This window comes from Aquarana catesbeiana, linkage group LG08, assembly GCF_042186555.1.
Source record: "Aquarana catesbeiana isolate 2022-GZ linkage group LG08, ASM4218655v1, whole genome shotgun sequence".
Lineage (NCBI taxonomy): Eukaryota > Metazoa > Chordata > Amphibia > Anura > Ranidae > Aquarana > Aquarana catesbeiana.
Window position 1 is genome coordinate 298,097,181 of NC_133331.1, and position 19,527 is coordinate 298,116,707.

At 45.8% G+C, this 19,527-nt stretch overlaps 1 protein-coding gene across 1 annotated transcript in view; it reads left to right on the top strand.

Annotated features, from left to right (window-relative positions):
• Positions 1 to 16,391, top strand: part of LOC141106844 (uncharacterized) — a 209,570-nt gene extending 193,179 nt beyond the window's left edge. The window contains 1 exon segment of the mRNA XM_073597772.1: positions 13,354 to 16,391. Within this exon segment, the coding sequence (XP_073453873.1) occupies positions 13,354 to 15,624 (2,271 nt within the window). The 3' untranslated portion in view covers positions 15,625 to 16,391.
• The last annotated feature ends 3,136 nt before the right edge of the window (positions 16,392 to 19,527 follow it).

The window sequence follows — 19,527 nt, forward strand, 5'->3', positions numbered from 1 at the left end:
GCCCATCAAATGCCATCATTGTGTCCCATCAAATGCAGCCACTGTGCCCATCAATTGCAGCCACTGTGCCCATCAATTGCAGCCACTGTGCCTGTCAAATGTCATCACTGTGTCCCATCAAGTGCAGCCACTGTGCCCTTCAATTGCCATCACTGTGTCCCATCAAATGCAGCCATTGTGCCCATCAAATGCAGCCACTGTGCCCATCAAATGCAGCCACTGTGCCCATCAAATGCAGCCACTGTGCCCATCAATTGCAGCCACTGTGACCCCCGGCCGCCCGCCCACTGACTGCCCGACACTTACCTCATCTTGGTTGGGGATCAGGCAGCAGGTGATGGAGGCGGCTCCTTTGTCCTCTATTTGTCTCGTCTTCTGCTAGGCTTCCAATCGGAGCGCCATTGCCTTCAGCCAATCAGGTGATGGGTATTAGATCTGCGCCTCCTGATTGGCTGAGAGGCGGTTCAGTGTTAGAAAAGCGAATATTCATTTGCTTTTCTTACACATCTGGGTGGACTGCGAGCGCAATGCTCTGCGCCACGAGTCCACCTTTTTTGAAGCCTATTAGAGACTATGGCTCCAATCAGGTGCTTCAAAAAACACCCCCCGCCGCTGGAATTCAGGTGTCTGAAAAGAGGCCGGACTCCGGAATAGGGGGGTGGCTACAGCGGCCATGGATAGATTTATGCAATGCAAGAATTTATCCATTCTACATAGAGGGGGTGGCTGAAGAGAGGGGGGCGGTGCCCGGGATATATCCATTCTATATAGAGGGGGTGGCTGGAGAGAGGGGGCGGTGCCCGGGATATATCCATTCTACATAGAGGGGGTGGCTGGAGAGAGGGGGCGGTGCCCGGGATATATCCATTCTACATACATGGGGTGGCTGGAGAGGGGGGGCGGTGCCCGGGATATATCCATTCTACATAGAGGGGGTGGCTGGAGAGAGGGGGTGGTGCCCGGGATATATGCATTCTACATAGAGGGGGTGGCTGGAGAGAGGGGGCGGTGCCCGGGATATATCCATTCTACATAGAGGCATAGAGGGGGTGGCTGGAGAGAGGGGGCGGCGCCCGGGATATATCCATTCTGCATAGAGGGGTGGCTGGAGAGAGAGGGCGGTGCCTGGGATATATCAATTTTTGCATAGAGGGGGTGGCTGGAGAGAGGGGGCGGTGCCCGGGATATATCCATCCTACATAGATGGGGTGGCTGGAGAGAGGGGGCGGTGCCTGGGATATATCCATTCTACATAGAGGGGGTGGCTGGAGAGAGGGGGCGGTGCCCAGGATATATCCATTCTACATAGAGGGGGTGGCTGGAGAGAGGGGGTGGTGCCCGGGATATATGCATTCTACATAGAGGGGGTGGCTGGAGAGAGGGGGCGGTGCCCGGGATATATCCATTCTACATAGAGGCATAGAGGGGGTGGCTGGAGAGAGGGGGCGGCGCCCGGGATATATCCATTCTGCATAGAGGGGTGGCTGGAGAGAGAGGGCGGTGCCTGGGATATATCAATTTTTGCATAGAGGGGGTGGCTGGAGAGAGGGGGCGGTGCCCGGGATATATCCATCCTACATAGATGGGGTGGCTGGAGAGAGGGGGCGGTGCCTGGGATATATCCATTCTACATAGAGGGGGTGGCTGGAGAGAGGGGGCGGTGCCCAGGATATATCCATTCTACATAGAGGGGGTGGCTGGAGAGAAGGGGCGGTGCCCGGGATATATCCATTCTACATAGAGGGGGTGGCTGGAGAGAGGGGGCGGTGCCCGGGATATATCCATTCTACATAGAGGGGGTGGCTGGAGAGAGGGGGCGGTGCCCGGGATATATCCATTCTACATAGAGGGGGTGGCTGGAGAGAGGGGGCGGTGCCCAGGATATATCCATTCTACATAGAGGGGGTGGCTGGAGAGAAGGGGCGGTGCCCGGGATATATCCATTCTACATAGAGGGGGTGGCTGGAGAGAGGGGGCGGTGCCCGGGATATATCCATTCTACATAGAGGGGGTGGCTGGAGAGAGAGGGCGGTGCCCGGGATATAGAGAAATAGGGAGAAATATATAAACAAAAAGAGAGACTCAGTGGTGGCTGGTGGGGGTTTTTTTGGGTTGGGACCTCAAACAACCACCCGCAGAGCTCTGCGCCCCCGAGCCCTCCCTTTTTTGAAACCTATTAGAGCCTCACGTGCTTCAAAACTCCCCCAACCCCCCATTGGAATCCATGCGTCCGCCGCACTGCATGTAGATTGGGACAGACGGATGGATAGAGGGGTTTGGCGCCCATGCACCCCTAATGGGCGAGCCACCCACTGAGGAGACTATCCAATCCTGAAAAAAAAAAGTTTATAGCAACATACATTAATAAAAAAACATACAAATTGCATGCGTTTAAGCGTATACATATGTGGAATCTCATCTAAACATAAATTGTGCAGCGTTATGAGTGAGACTGCCCAAAACTATTTTTTCAACTTTTCAATTAGTATGTGGAACAAAATAACACACAACTTATACAGTAAACAATTTCCCAATAATGCTCCAAAAGCATTTTTTAACTGCTTACGGACCGCCCGCCGTCGTTATATGTCGACACTTTGAAGAGGAATATCATTGTTATGTCATCAGCTAGCTACCATAACCCCGGTATCCTCTTCTTCAGCGGGCGGTCCGCTTTAAGATAAAAGTAGTCTCAGAGGCGGATGCGCCACGAGATTACTGTTATCGGGGATGGGAAAGGGCCACCCCCCCCCCTCCCGCCACGATCCGGTCGTCTCTGACGCTTACCGGAGAAATCAGTAGCGGCGGAGCCGAAACGGTTCTTCTCCCCTCACTGCCTGGATGCCAACTGAGGGGGAAGATGGCCCCTGCTCGGCTCCACGTCAAACGTCACTTCCGCCCAATGGGGCCTAAAGCAGGATTTTTTTTTTTATTACATTTACATCATTTAAATTGCATTTTAGTGTAAATATGAGATGTGAGGTCTTTTTGACCCCCCCAGATCTCACATTTAAGGCCTCAATTTTATTAGTGTCTTGACTAGGTCTCAATAACGTCGTTTGTAAGCGTTAACGCTAATGCCGCGTACACACGACCGGACTTTTCTGCATCAAAGGTCCGACAGAACGAATCCGTTCGGACAATTCGATCGTGTGTGGGCTTCACCGGACCTTTTCTGTCGAAAAATCTGACGGACCTTAGAAATAGAACAAGTTTCAAATCTTTCCGACTGACTCGATTCCTATCGAACAAACAGTTTGTCTGTACGGACCAAAAACGACGCATGGGCAGCTATTGGCTACTGGCTATTGAGCTTCCTTTTCTAGTTCGGTCGCACATCATCACGGTCGAAACGATCGGACTTTGGTGTGATCGTGTGTAGGCAAGTCCATTTCGTTGGAACTCCGTCGGAACTCCGTCAAAAAATCCGTCAGAGTTCAGTCCGCTCGTTCGTTGTACGCGGCATAAGACCCCTTTCACACTGTGCCGCCTAGGGCGTCAGCGGTAAAGCCGCTAGCGGCCAAAAAGGGATTAAAACCGCCAACACAAAACGCAGCTGGGGAGGCATTTTGCCTGGCGGTATCGCAGCGATGCCCCATTGTTTTCAATGGGGAGCAGCGGTGGAGGAGCGGTGAGTTCACCGCTCCTCCACCGCTCCAAAGAAGCTGCTGGCAGGACTTTTTCTGACGCCCTGCCAGCGCACCGCTCCGGTGTGAAAGCCCTCCCCCATACCGTTTTTTTCAATGAGTTTCATCCATATTGCCGGAACCCGACAATTCATTACAGCCGCGATTAGTTTTAGATGACTTTTTTTCCTTTAGAAATGTCATTTTGCTGTGGTATTGTTCTAAACACGGGAAAACTGCTCCACTTTACAGGCATACTATAGACACCCCCCAGGTACGAAATTTAAAGAAATATTTCATTTTTATTGTTTCACTTTAAGCATTATTAAAATCATTTTTCCCGAAAAAATTGACGTTTTTAAAACTTTTTTTTTGCATTCATACATGTCCCCTGCAGCAGGACCCAGGTCCCCAAACACTCTTTATGACAATAACTTGCATATAAGCCTTTAAAATGAGCACTTTTAGTTTTTCATGTTCGTGTCCCAAAGACTTTAACGGTGTTCCGCGGCTTTCAAATTTGCCACGAACACCGCATAATGTTCACTGTTCGGCGAAACACCCGATGTTCGACTCGAACATCAGGCTCATCCCTACAGTGCATACATACACAGCACGAGGAGGCGTGTTCACACTATGAGACGTTTCTCGGGGCTGCAGTTCCTCTGAGCTCCACAAGGTGGTGATCTTCTCACATCTACCCAGACAGGAAGTCTCTATGGAAGACAGGAAGTGATGTCAGGAACAAACAGGAAGTGATTCAGGAACAAACAGGAAGTGATGTTGGATAAAGACAGGAAGTTCCTTTAGGAACGGATAACTGAGGAGACATTGTTGGAAGTGGCAGTAGAGGAGGTAATAAGATCTTATTTTCTATTTACACCCAGTAACCCCCCGTCATGTCCGTCCTCTTCCTCCATAGTCACTGTGACGTCTTTTATCTCCAGCAGATGATGATACACACATATATTATTATTATACAGGATTTATATAGCGCCAACAGTTTGCACAACATGAGGCCAGATAGTACAGTTACAATACAATATAATACAGGAGGAATCAGAGGGTTCTGATCCTTAGAGCTTACAATCTAAGAGGGAAGGTCAAAGGATACAAAAGGTAATAACTGTGGGGGATGGGCTGATGGAAAAAATAGAAGTCCGGCTGTTAGGTGGGGGCAGGGAAATAAAAACGCTGGATAGCCTCACTCTAAATGTTCACCTTTTATTTCATAAAAACAGAATCCAAATACATCCACGAATAGGAACAGTCCAACAGACACTGCTAACGCGTTTCACATCAATCACGATGCTTACTCATAGCTAAAGTGCCTCACCAACATACAGGTGTGTGTGTGTGTGTGTATATATATATATATATATATATATATATATATATATATATATATACCCCTCTAAATAATTAAACAATTAAGACATAAACATGTGAAATGTTGATTGTCCATGAACATCACCTGTGAATATCAAGAGCATGTATAGTCATAGGGAGTTCCAGAGGATGCCAGAGGCTCTGGAGATGAGTATGGGAGGAGGTGACATGAGAGCTAGATAACAGGAGGTCTTGAGAGGAATGAAGAGAACGATTTGGTTGGTATTGTGAGACTAGGTTGATGATGCAGCCGAGTGTGGATGATTTTGAACTTAATTTGTGGGGTGAGCAGAAGCCAGTGGAGGGATTGGTGGAGGACACTGAATGGAAATATTATGAGCTTGGTTTTGGATAGATTGTGTTTGTAGAAGTGGTGTGTCATCCAGACTGATATTTCTGTTAGTAAATTAGTAATACGTGAGGAGACTGTTACAGTTCAGTTAAAGTACAGTTAAAGTACAGTTAAATCACACTTGTATAATAATAAAAGAAAAAAAGAACAAACATAGTCAAAACATAGCCAAAGTTCTGTAACCGTAACGGATAGTCAGCCAAGCCAGAAGTCAGGGATCAATGTAGTGGAACAGCAAGCAGGATCTGGAGCCAGAAGGGATGTCAGCAAAGCAAGTCTTTAAACAGGAATGCAATGGATAGTCTCTGTGATGTTGACTAAGGCGAAGGCAGAGATCCTCTGGACTGGATGGCTTAAGTAGGCAGGACTGATGAGCAGGATATCATCAACAGCTGAGTAACTGTGGAGAGATAGGAGCTGATAATTTGCCGACAGCTGAGCGGCCAGCTCTGAAAAGGAAGGGCTGAGCCAAGCCCTGACTGTGAGCTGAGGGGTAAAGACATAGATTTGGGTGTCATCAAAGTAGAAATGGTATTGGAAGCCATGGAGGCTATAAGCTGACCCAGGGAGGAGGTGTAGATCGAGAATAGAAGAGGTCCAAGAACAGAACCTTGGGGGACCTCAACAAAAATTGGAAGAGGAGAGTAAAAGGAAGTAAAGTTGTTAGTTAAACTGAAGGTGTGGTGGGATAGGCAGGGTGAGAACCAATGAAGAGTGCAGTCACGGGGACCAAAGAAGTGGAGTTTTTTTTTGAGAAGGAGGGGGTGGTCCACTGTGTCAGAGGCAGCACAGAGGTCCAGGAGTAGGAGTACAGAATGGTAGATCAATATTGAGTTTTAGGAGAGCAGTTTCTGTGGAGTGCTGGGAGCAAAATGCAGACTGAAGGGGATCAGGAATGTTATTGTCAATGAGATGGTCGCTCAGTCGGTTGTAGACCAAATGTTCAAGCAGTTTGGAGGAAAAGGGAAGCAAGGAGATGGGGTGTAGGTTGTTAGGAACTGTGGAGTCCAAAAAGGGCTTCTTAAGTATGGGGGTGACTAGCGCATGTTTTAGAGAGTTGGGGAATGTGACAGAACTCCTGGTACCCTGACTCGGTGCCTCTGCCACACGGGGCCTCCTGCCCTCCAAACCCTTCCAGCAGACCGGTACTGTAGCTAATATCAGCCCTTTGCCCCACAAATCGTACACAGACAGGATGTTGAGGTAAAAATAAAGGAATAACTGAGCAAATATATAGAATGTGGGACTTTAGAGGTACACACAATATGTGAAAAACACTATTAATTAAAAATTATGTAAATATTTATTGAGACAATTTAAGAAAAAAAGACAATGAAAAGTGAAAACAGTTTACATTCATAGTCAAAGGTGAACATCTATTACCAAATATTGACAAATGAAGGAAAAAACTGTAATCACATAGATCTAAACGTAGCCACGTCCACAAGTTTCAACATGTTTCGCCAGGAAGGCTTCATCAGGAAAATGGACGAGAATATTTGATTATTTAATAATAATACACATGATAAGATCAACCTTGGATGTATAAAGAAAAAACAAAAAATGAATAATTAAATCGAAACAACACATAAAGGAATAACTGTTTTATTGAAACCCAGAAACATACTTTATACCCGCAGGAGGACATTCCCCTCTTGGGGATATTAGCATAGATAATACGTACAACCAGTAAAAACATGACAATGCAACCTTTAAACATTAATCTAAATAACAGCTGGGCACCTAGACAAGTCTTATCAGTATGGCTAGTAGTCGCAGGAATTCCCCACCCTGCCTCCCTTGTCTGTGTGCTAGAAAACATGTCTTGATTAGCCAGGGTGTGCCCACCAGGATGCCCAGAAACATTTTCACAGCCCCGGATACATAAAGAATATTACACCGTCGTTTCTAAATGTCCCACCCCAGATCCAGCTCGGATCTAGGTTACCAAGTGGCACATCGGCAGAAATAATATGAAAAATTAATAATATAAGGTTGCTAGTAGCTGGGGCAAAATGGGCAAATGCTGCATTATGCTCTCTAGGACCTGCTGGGCCAAAATAAGGAATATGGTCACAACGCAAAGAGAGTGCAATGTTTCGGAGTCACGCAGGACCCCTTTGTGGTTTCACATGCCTGACGAAGGGGTCCTGCGTGACTCCGAAACGTTGCACTCTCCTTGTGTTGTGATCATGCAATAAATAATCCTTTTGGACGCTAATTTGTGTCGATCCCATGGTGTGCTGGCAAATATCTACTTTGTGGCTTGAACTAGTATCCAGCTGGTTGTTGCTGCAGCACCCAAACTTTGAGAGCTTATCCAGGAACGTGTGCGATGGGAATATGAAGTATTGCACGATCTGTTTGACCCAATGTTCCCGCAGATGCACCACTGTTTTGGGGACTTCCTGGCTGCATAGTCCTGGTAGATTTTCCCGGTCAAGGGTTTCAGGACCCGGCTCTCCTCCATCTTCTGACAGGGAGAAGTAGGCAATTTCCCCGGTATCCTCCATGGCTTAATCAGTGGGTAGAAAGCTAGCCCATAGTCCCCTCCAAAAGCCCCTGTCCTATCTGCGTCTGTCACAGGGAAGATGCCAAAACAGGGGGAGGCATTGAAGATGTGAGTTAGATAGTGTATGATAGAGCCATGAGGAAAAGTAATGAGTGTTCCTGTGGATATAGAGTGTTAAGTGGGGAAGGTATCTGGACACCAGAGATCTCATTACGAATTGTATCAATTTTGTTTTTTAAGCGATTAGTGATCTCCTGGGCAACGAGTAAATTTGTCAATGGAGAACAAAGTTGAGGGTAGAGAAGAGTTGACAGGGACGGGATGATAAGTTGTAAATGAGAGTGATAAAATAGGTCTGCTTGGTAGTGTGGAGGCAGGAATTGTATTTTAGGAGGGCAGTTTTTTATTGGTTGAAGTCTTTCCAAGATTTATTCTTACGCCACAGGCGATCAAGAGTCGGCTATGTTTTTTGAGACATCTGGTATCATCTGTTTTCCAAGCTTGTAGGGGTTGGGACCTGATTCTGTGCGTAGTGAGGGGGTGAGCTCATCAAGGGAAGAGGACAGGGATCTATTGTAGACAGAAGTGGTAAGGTTGGGGCAGGACAAGTTTGAGATTTTGTCATAGAGGCGGTCAGTAGCATTGAAGAGAGGAGGTCAAGGTGGTTTAAGTGGTGAAGGTTTCTATGGGTATCTGATAGGTGGTTGGAAAAAGAGGAGATGGAAGACTGGGAGAGAGTGAAACTGATAAGGTGGTGATTAGAGAGAGAAAACGGATTGTTGGAGAGGTTGCATGGAGTGCATAGGTAGGAGAATACAAGGTCAAGGGTGTTGCCATCAGAATGAGTAGAAGTGTGTATCCATTGTGTACCGATTGCTTCATGTCAAAAGAGGAGGTTAGACTAAAAAGTTTAGAAGTTAGTTTGTTAGTATTAACAAATTATAGAACAGAAAATAGATAAAAATAAATAGAAAATACAATGTGCCTCAAATGAAGAGAGTTAGAGAAGGGTGAAGTACCTGAAAGATGCTATGTAGGGCCAGAAAGATTCCCACTACATCTCCCTTACATCCACAGGGTCTGAGGGAGTGAGTCCAGAGAAGGCCATCATGGGGGAGGGACGCAGGAGAAGCAGTGTCGGATTCATGAAGCCAGGTTTCAGTAACAGCAAGTAGTTAGTGATAAAGAGGTCATGGACAAAAGTAAGTTTGTTACAAAAATAGCAGGCGTTCCAAATGGCGCAAGAGAAGGGGAGGCTGGTTTTGGAAAAAAATTAAATTGCGTGGATTGCAGCTGCTGCCAGAGGGCATGGGGTGATGGGAGATTTGGGTACAGGTAAACTATGGAGGTTTAGGGTTTGGGTTTAATCTCCAGAGGTTAGGAGAAGCAGAAGGGTGAGGGAGGTAATATGGGAGTGTGATTTATATGATAGGACATGCCCCAGAGTCCTGGAGGTCTTATTAGCATGTGGCTTTAGAATTATCAGGAGTTGGTAAGTGCAGTAATAGGGAGAGGACAGAGGTGAGGGTGATATATACAGGCTGTGGGGTGGAGAAGAGGGGGTGAGGGAAAGTGAGATTAAGGAGAGAGGAGACAACTGTCAGAAGGATTGGTAGAAAGCACGTGTTACAAAGAGGAAGGAGAGCTGAATAGGGAAACAAGGTCACCTGCAGTCTGTTTGGTGTTTTCCAAAGTAGTTTGCTGTATATTCTCGCTTTGTGCAATTGCTGAAGTGCAGAGCTGAAGTTTGCCCACTTAAATAAAGAACCCACTTAAAGAAAGACATGTTCCCCCAGCCATATATAGTGTGAAAACGTAGATGAACCTCTTTAGGATCAGAACATTCCCCCACTTACAGGGCTGAAACATTTTCATCATTTTGGAGATGTCACCTTTCCCACCAATGACCTTCTCACCTCATCAGTCTATTGTAGAATTTCTACATCTATACTAACAATGTAACGCTTACCCCAACGCAGGCGGTCAGACACTTTAGCTGGCTTCTGTGTTCTTCACCTATAGAATCCCCCTTTTCCATAAGGCAAGCAAGTCTACCAGTACTAAGTTGCCCCCAGGACTTACACACAATGCTATAGTGCCTGGCCACAACACCAGGGCAGGAATGAACTCAGCACAGCAACCAGGTACTTTGTTGAACCGGTTGGCAGACAGGCAGAGTGGTTCAATGAAAGTCCAGGTACAAGGCAGACAAGGTTCAGAATAGTCAGGGTCAAATCCATAGTCAAAAGACAGACAGAGTTCAGAAAGTAGTTGGTATCCGAACCGAGGTCATCAACGAGGGAATACAAACAACAGAGAAGGGCAGAGTTTGGAGCACATGTTACAAACGCAATATCACAAGCATGAGACTGCAGGTTTGACTGGCTTAAATAAGGTTTGGTCTCCAACCAGAGCCTGACCACATCAATCACCTTACAGGTGGACAGACAGACAGAAAGAATGCATCACAGCCAAAATCAGGATGCAGGAGCGCAACACACTCCTGACAAACGGATTATACTACTTTAATTAGTGGCGTGGGATGGGGGGTTTATTTAGGGAGGATTGGAATATGTATGTCTTTATTTTATAAGATTCAAATAAAAAGAAGGAGGGAAAAATTTAATTTGTAGTACATATCCGGAAATTATTTCCCATAATGATCCCAGTCTCAGATATTCGTCTTAAAATATGATCAGTAAAGTCCCCGGAGTACACGGAGATCACAGGAATATGATGTGTCCTGGAAAAGCCCAAAGATAAAGTTCATCCTTCAGTTTAGTAGAGGTGGGACGCACCCGGAAGATATTATTCTGTGTACGGAAACCTCATAGGGTGCCCTCCACAGCTCCTTCTCCCAATGTCCCTCTAACCAGAGTCAGAGAATCCTATGACATCACACTGGCTTCACTGCTCTTCCTCCTAATATCTCTCTATCCGACTCTTTTTTCTGATGCTCTTAGGATGTGGGCCGGCCCCTGGCCTCCTCACTTTCAAAGTAGGGCTGTTGGACCTGCATTGTATGTAATATCAGAAACCTCAGCATGAAGTGGGGTTTAAATAAAAAGAGACCTGACCAATGAGGTGAGGAGGATTCTGGGAATGTCATTTGATTTTATTATTTGTGTTCAAATCTAGAGTTTTCCTCCTGTGAAGTCTGGAGATTATATGACCATCACATTGCCTCCACCTCCCTCCCTGATAGAATAGAGAAATAAAAAGAAGATTCTAGAGGTCACCAGAGAGATCATCGAGCTGCTGACAGGAGAGGTGAGCGGTGCTGGGAAGGACGTCATGATGGACAATCAGCCGCCCCTCACATCACCGGGTAAGAGGAGACTTTATTGTAAAGGAGAGAGCAGTACGGAGGGTCCACCTAGATCCCCCATCATCTGATAAACACATAGAAACAATGTATTCAGTCAGTGTGTGTGTTTCCTACAGATGGATCCAGTAATGGGAACCCACCAGAGAGATGTCCCCGTCCTCTGTATTCCTGGGATTCCACACAGGAAGATCACACCATCCCTCACCATCATCAGGTAGATGATTGACAATTATTAGTAGTTATGATTTATACACAGCATGTTTGTTACAATGAATGTTTTATTATATATTCAGAGTGGAAACCTCGGGGATGATAATATTGATGTTAAAGAAGAGTATAAAGAGGAGGATGAGGAGTATGGAGTGATGGAGGACTTTTCAGAAGGACACAAGGATATGATGGAACCACCTAATACCAGGAACCCACCAGAGAGATGTCCCCGTCCTCTGTATTCCCGGGATTCCACACAGGAAGGTCACACCATCCCTCACCATCATCAGGTAGATGAGGAACAATCACTGATAGTATCATTAGGATCTGTACATTATCTGCATTGTTACCATTGATGTCATTTTTATTATATATTCAGAGTGGGAACCTGAGAGATTCTAAAGTTGAGGTTAAAGAAGAGATAAAAGAGGAGGATTCCACACAGGAAGGTCACACCAGCCATCACTGTTACAAGGTTGGTGGATCGGAGCATCTAGAACATGGACTTCTGGAGAGGATGTGTTTTTTTCTATATGATGTCACAATATTTCTCTATCATTTTCTTGGTTTAGAGTGGAGATCCAATCGATATAGAATTTGAGGTTAAATCAGAAGAAGAGACGTATGTGAGGGATGATCAGCAGTCTATGGAGGAGGATGGAATAACGGGGACATTTATAGAGGAGGACACTCCTACAGAGATCAGCACAGGTGGGTCATTAACACTAAATACATTCCTCCTCCCATACTGCTCACTGATTGGTCCAGAGTAGGGCGGGGACTGGGTGATATCAGCCTGTAATCCCCTGGTCACTTTCCTGAGCTGTGTTCCCCGTCCTGTATTCCTGTATTTCTCTTGGATAATCTTCCTTCTCTGTGCTGCAGACACAATTTATGTATCTCAGAGAAACAAAAATTCACCCGTGGGACTTTAAATGAAGTGTTCATGTTGATTACAGATAAATAAAAAGAATATAGAAATGTAGAAATAATGACAAAATTTATTGAAATAAATATCATCCAGTACCAGTCATGAACATAGGTGACAATTACATAAGAACAGCAGCATGATAAAGTGGTCCTAAAAAACATAGCCATAATGACATAACCTCAAAATATGAAGAGTACATATATACATGATACATCTCTAATCCGACGCGTTTTGCGATCTCTCCTCGCTTCATCAGGGGCTGATGTGTATATCTGATGTCTGTAACAACAAGTAGAGAGTGTATTGGAGTATAGGTTATGATTGGACAACAACATGAAGCCAGAGCTAGTAATCCAGTACCTACTTGTCAGGTGATTGGCCCCGGAGGGGTGACCCCAGGCAAGGGTTGGCGGAAAAATGTATGTATCTAGACTGGATTTATGGAGATTCTGGTGTTAAGCTGACAGCAAAATGCTGATTTTCACCATAGGCATTACTCAGCCTAGGCACCTGGGGTATGTACCTTGAGACTTCTGCCCCATGCTCGGGTCTAGCAAGATCTCTGACAGAACAATTCTCCCGGGTTACTTGCTCTGTTATTTGCTGGCTGTGCCGGGTGGAGGGATATGTCTGTATAGTCTCAGACCCAAGTCACTGAGTGCAGTCTCAGGAGATGGGAGGCAGCGGTGTGGGACCTCTGCAACTTGTCTCATGTAAACATTTCAGCCACCAATATTATGAATTCTGATCCTTGCACTGTAATTTATATTGTAAATTACATAATCCTGACCCCTGCAATATATACACTATACATTACATACAGACTTTTACATGTTGCTAATAATGTGGTAACATTCTTCAACTTTGGAACCTTAAACAGAAAGTGATAATGAGGGAGGAGGCAATAACCCAATGATGGTGTCATTAGGATCAGCCTGGTCTTCAACTTGGTTGGTTAGTGAAAACAATCTGCTCATGTCTAGTAATAATCTTTGTATTTCTATTTTAGTAGATGGACGGGAGATGAGGAAAACCTCAGAGGATTGTCTCACTTTGTCTCCAGACTGTAAAGTAGAAGATGAGGACATCACACAGTATAGTCCAGGAGAAAACCCGACTACCTCAAATGTCCATCCGGCACCACACAGTGTAGATGGACCATCGTATTCCTCTTATCCTGAGGAACCTCAGACTGTGAGGGACGGTGCCGGACCATCGTATTCCTCTTATCCTAAGGAACCTCAGACTGTGAGGGACGGTGCCGGACCATCGTATTCCTCTTATCCTAAGGAACCTCAGACTGTGCGGGACGGTGCCGGACCATCGTATTCCTCTTATCCTGAGGAACCTCAGACTGTGAGGGACGGTGCCGGACCATCGTATTCCTCTTATCCTGAGGAACCTCAGACTGTGAGGGACGGTGCCGGACCATCGTATTCCTCTTATCCTGAGGAACCTCAGACTGTGAGGGACGGTGCCGGACCATCGTATTCCTCTTATCCTGAGGAACCTCAGACTGTGCGGGACGGTGCCGGACCATCGTATTCCTCTTATCCTGAGGAACCTCAGACTGTGAGGGACGGTGCCGGACCATCGTATTCCTCTTATCCTGAGGAACCTCAGACTGTGAGGGACGGTGCCGTCCTTCCTAAAGATAAGAGGTTTGCCTGTCCTGAGTGCGGGAAGTGTTTCCATTTGAAATCCAACCTTAATGTGCATAAAAGAACTCACACAGGAGTAAAGCTGTATTCTTGTACTGAGTGCGGGAATTTTTTTTCAGATAAATCCAAATTTTCTAGACACCAGAGAATGCACACGGGGGAGAAGCCGTATTCCTGTTCCGAGTGCGGAAAAGGTTTTTCACAGAAGTCCCATCTTAACGGACATATGAGATTGCACACAGGTGAGAAGCCGTATTCCTGTCCCGAGTGCGGGAAATGTTTTTCACAGAAGTCCCAACTTAACAGACATCAGATATCACACACAGGTGAGAAGCCGTATTCCTGTACTGAGTGCTGGAAATGTTTTGGACAGAAAACAGAACTTGTCGTACATCAGAGATCTCACACGGGGGAGAAGCCGTTTTCCTGTCCTGAGTGCGGGAAATGTTTTTCAAGGAAGTCCAATCTTTACACACATCAGAGATTGCATATGGGAGAAAAGCCATATTCCTGTGCTGAGTGTGGGAAATGTTTCTCGGAGAAGTGCCATTTTAACAAACACCAGAGATCTCACACAGGAGAGAAGCCGTATTCCTGTTCTGTGTGTGGGAAATGTTTTATACAAAAATCACATCTTGTCGATCATCAGAGGTCTCACACGGGAGAGAAGCCATTTCTCTGTCCTGAGTGTGGGAAATGTTTTATACAAAAATCACATCTTGCCAAACATCAGAGGTCTCACACGGGAGAGAAGCCATTTCCCTGTCCCGAGTGCGGGAAATGTTTTTCACAAAAGGACAACCTTTACACACATCAGAGAACTCATACAGGAGAAAAGCGGCATTCCTGTACTAAGTGCCAGAAAAGTTTTGTACAAAAAAATGAACTTGTCATACATCAGAGGTCTCACACGGGGGAGAAGCCATATTCCTGTCCTGAGTGTGGGAAATGTTTCTCAGAGAAGTACAGTTTTAATAAACACCAGAGATCTCACATGGAAGAGAAGCCGTATCCCTGTTCTGAGTGCGGGAAATGTTTTGTGCAAATAAAAGAACTTGTCATACATCAGAGATTGCACACGGGGGAAAAGCCATATTGTTGTCCTGAGTGTGGAAAATGTTTCTCAGAGAAGAACAGTTTTAATAAACACCAGAGATCTCACACGGGAGAAAAGCCGCATTCCTGTTCTGTGTGCGGGAAATGTTTTATACAAAAATCACACCTTGTCGAACATCAGAGGTATCACACGGGGGAGAAGCCATTTTCCTGTCCTGAGTGTGGGAAATGTTTTATACAAAAATCACATCTTGTCACACATGAGAGGTTGCACACCGGGGAGAAGCCATTTTCCTGTTCTGTGTGTGGGAAATGTTTTTCACAAAAGGGCCACCTTAAAACACATCAGAGAACTCATACAGGAGAAAAGCCGCATTCCTGTACTGAGTGCGGGAAATGTTTTGTACAGAAAAAAGAACTTGTCATACATCAGAGGTTTCACACGGGGGAGAAGCCATATTCCTGTCCTGAGTGCGGGAAATGTTTTTCACAGAAGTCTGATCTTTCCAGACATCGTAGATCTCACACGAGGGAGAAGTCACTTTCCTGTCCTGAGTGAGGGAAATGTTCCTCAGTGAAGTCCTGTCTTCCTGTACATCAGGGGTCCCACACAACCCTCGAGGTGTATTAGTGAGTGCGGGAAATGTCTTGTATATGAATGTTGCTGGACATGTGGGGAAGAAGCACACCCTGATATACACCTCAGATATACTCCATGGCTGATCTTCATCATGTAAGAAACTTTTGATAAGGAGATCAGAGATCACCAAAGACATGGATGAAGTGTTGTACCGTGTTGGCCATTGATAGCAGGAGAAAAATAAAAATGGAGTCATTACCTCTCATTGGCTGAGTACATTTTGTGGTATAAAGACTTAGAGGTCTATTATTCTCTTGCAAGAGGTCTGTTTTCTCAAGTCGTCTTCCAGGACGAAACACGTTAACCCCACCACTTAAAAGGCGGTCCTCTAGGCTTTTTAAAATAAAAATGGAGTCATTACCTCTCATTGGCTGAGTACATTTTGTGGTGGAAGATTTCACAAACACTTACAGGTCTGTTTCTATAAACTTTGTAGAATGAATGTGTAAAGGAAATGTGTAAGTTCTGTATAGAATTGTATTGTATTTTGTATGTATTGCACACGGCACTAATAATGTTTTCATTACATGTTTGCATTCTTTCCAGTCCTGATTAGAATTAGCCTGCCTATGTTACGCCCCTTGTTACCATAAAAGTACAATTGTAATATTAATGTGATAGCTACGTAATCATGTGTATAAAAACCTTCAATTGTGTCATAATAAAACAGAACAGTTATTTGGGAAGATGCGGAGTGTATCTTTTGTGTCTGTTTCCTACTGCAGAAGTTATTTATTTGGAACCGCTAATCAATATGAGGATAGGAGTTGCCTATCAATAAAATTCCAGAACTAATGTGATGTGCATTCCCCCAGCCGTGACCAGTATTGGTCATATTTTATTTCAGTGATTTCCTATGATCATTGGCTCCATCTAGTGGTAATAATGTGGCACTGCAGTAATAATACCGCATTATTGCCCCATAATTGAGATGACGGTCATAAGAAATTGCTGTGTTAATGAAAATATGGCCAGAATTTGGCACAGCTGGGGGAATGCTTGTCACATTAAAGGACATAAGATAATTAAACCAGCAATATTATACCAACCATTAATGTAATACAGAGAAAACTACATTTAGCTATTATATGGCACTAAGTATTATAGGCATTAGCTCCATCTAGTGGCCAAATGCAACATTCTCCATTTAAATAAGAGGAAAACATTCAAACAGAATAGCAAAGGGCCTAATAATATTCATTTGTTACCCCAATTCACAGAGATGAATAGTACGCACGCTTTCATTAGGCCCTGCCATTTTTTTCATCTTTTAATGACCACGCTTTCGCTGAAAGATGGCTACAACGCAGTCGCACATTGCCGGGAGGGCGTCTATGGATATCCGCCCATAATCGTGCTCACCCCTCTCCCCCCCCCCCTTTTCATTTCCGGCGCGCTCTGTGGTCAGTGTGTTCTTGGGACACAGCTGGTCACAGATTGGAGTAAAGAGCCAATGACAGCGGCTCTTTACCACGTGATCAGCTGTGTCCAATCACGGTGTAATCAGGGTTTGCTGGTCATCTGCAGTCCTCGGCACCCAGGGGGGACATCGTCACTGATTATCAGTGCAGCCCCAACAGTGCCCACAAGTGCTGCCTGCCAGTGCCTATCATTGCCAGCTATCAGTGCCACCTACCAGTGCCCATCATTGGCACCCATCAGAGCCATCTATCAGTGCAGCTGATCAGAATCCAGAAAAATCACATGATACAAATGTTATAAATGAAGTTGCAGTTCAGTGAGTAAAATAAGTATTTGATCTCCTACCAACCAACAAAAATTCACCAATGGGAGAAGGATCCCTAATATCAGTGGTCAGTGTAGTGGTCCCTTACATTGATGGCCAATGGGAGAAGGATCTCCTTATATCAGTGGTCAGTGGGCCAATGGGAGAAGGACCCCCTTATATCAAAGGTCAGTGTAGTGGTCCCTTACATCGGTGACCAATGGGAGAAGAACCCCCTTATATCAGTGGTCAGTGTAGTGGTCTCTTACATTGGTGACCAATGGGAGAAGAACCCCCTTATATCAGTGGTCAGTGTAGTGGTCCCTTACATTGGTGACCAATGGGAGAAGGACCCCCTTATATCAGAGGTCAGTGTAGTGGTCCCTTACATTGGTGACAAATGGGAGAAGAACCCCCTTATATCAGTGGTCAGTGTAGTGGTCTCTTACATTGGTGACCAATGGGAGAAGAACCCCCTTATATCAGTGGTCAATGTAGTGGTCTCTTACATTGGTGACCAATGGGACAAGGACCCCTTATATCAGTGGTCAGTGTAGTGGTCCCTTACATTGGTGACCAATGGGAGAAGGACCCCCTTATATCAGTGGTCAGTGTAGTGGTCCCTTACATTGGTGACCAATGGGAGAAGGATCCGCTTATATCAGTGGTCAATGTAGTGGTCTCTTACATTGGTGACCAATGGGACAAGGACCCTTTATATCAGTGGTCAGTGTATTGGTTCCTTACATAGGTGAATGTTTAAAAAAATGTCACCTAGAAATAAAGACACCCAAGCATTTGACCAGTCCTTTATTAAAAAATATAAATCCCCCAAAAAGTTCTTCATTATAAATCCATTGTCAATCACAAGGCCTGGGTTAATGTGAGCGAGATAGAATCACTCTCCTGGGGTCACACTCTGAACATTAGAGCTCCCCCTAGCTGCAGTCTGGTAAGAACATTGCTAGGAGGTCTATTCATTTGGCTGCCATCTAATGACCACATGCAGTATTTTTCATTTCAAATCAGCAGTTGGTTTAATTGACTTATGTTCTTTGATGTCTACTGTACTCATAAGCAGGGCCGGGACAAGGACAGGGCAGAGCGGGAACCTTCCCTGGGCGCCATGCTGATCGGGGAGCTCATCCCACTGCTCACTGACAGCAGTGACACCACCTGTCAGAAGGAGCAGCGGGCGATAGCTGCAGCTGGAGAGAGCATTCGGCTTTCTCCTCCCTCCAGCCTACAGGTGTCGATAGGGAGCCGGTAATGAGACTGAGAACTCAGCTCACTCTCAGCACGGTGCTTCTCAAGAGTGACTGCCCTTCTTCCTCTCTACCCTTGTCATGTGATAGATCACATGACTGGAGAGGGGAAGAAGCCTCTAAATTCCAGATGATCTGTGAGTTCAAGGGGACAATTCAACCCCAGAGCCCCCCTCTCAGACCCCTCCTCCCAGATCTCTCCTCTTCAGCCCCCCCTCCTCCTCAGACACCCCCAGATCATCTCTCTCCTTCTCAGTCCCCCGCCAGACTTTCTCTCTCCTCCTCAGGCCCCCCCCCCCACCTCCTCAGATCACCCCCAGACCTCCCCCTCCTCCTCAGACCCCCACCTGAATGAAGAGATACAGCCGTTCTGTACACCTGCCATGGCCTGATGCTTTGCTTCACGGCCATGGCAAAAATTAAATGGAATGGGGTCACACTGCAATTGCATGCAATGCAAACTCTCCAGTTTGCTGCAATGTACCACAACTACCATAACTATTTTTCCCATGCCACAAACATTACATACATTGTGCTCTGCATGCTGATATTAGCCCCTTGTGAGGGAGGGGAACAATTTGCCATATTCGCCCTTGGCGGTGGATGACCTTGTCCTGACACTGGGTGCCAGAGGCTGCTTGGACTGAGACCACATCTCATAGGGTTCAGATACTGACCATTCCCCGGTCCTCAGCAAGAATCTCATCTGTGAGCTAAAAGAAGAGCGCCCTCCTGCACTGTGCGGGGTTCCTGAGATTGCACTGGATGCCAATAACTGTGCCGTTGCGCAGGGTAACCGGATGTCACAAAGAGACTCATGGTCCTCAGCTG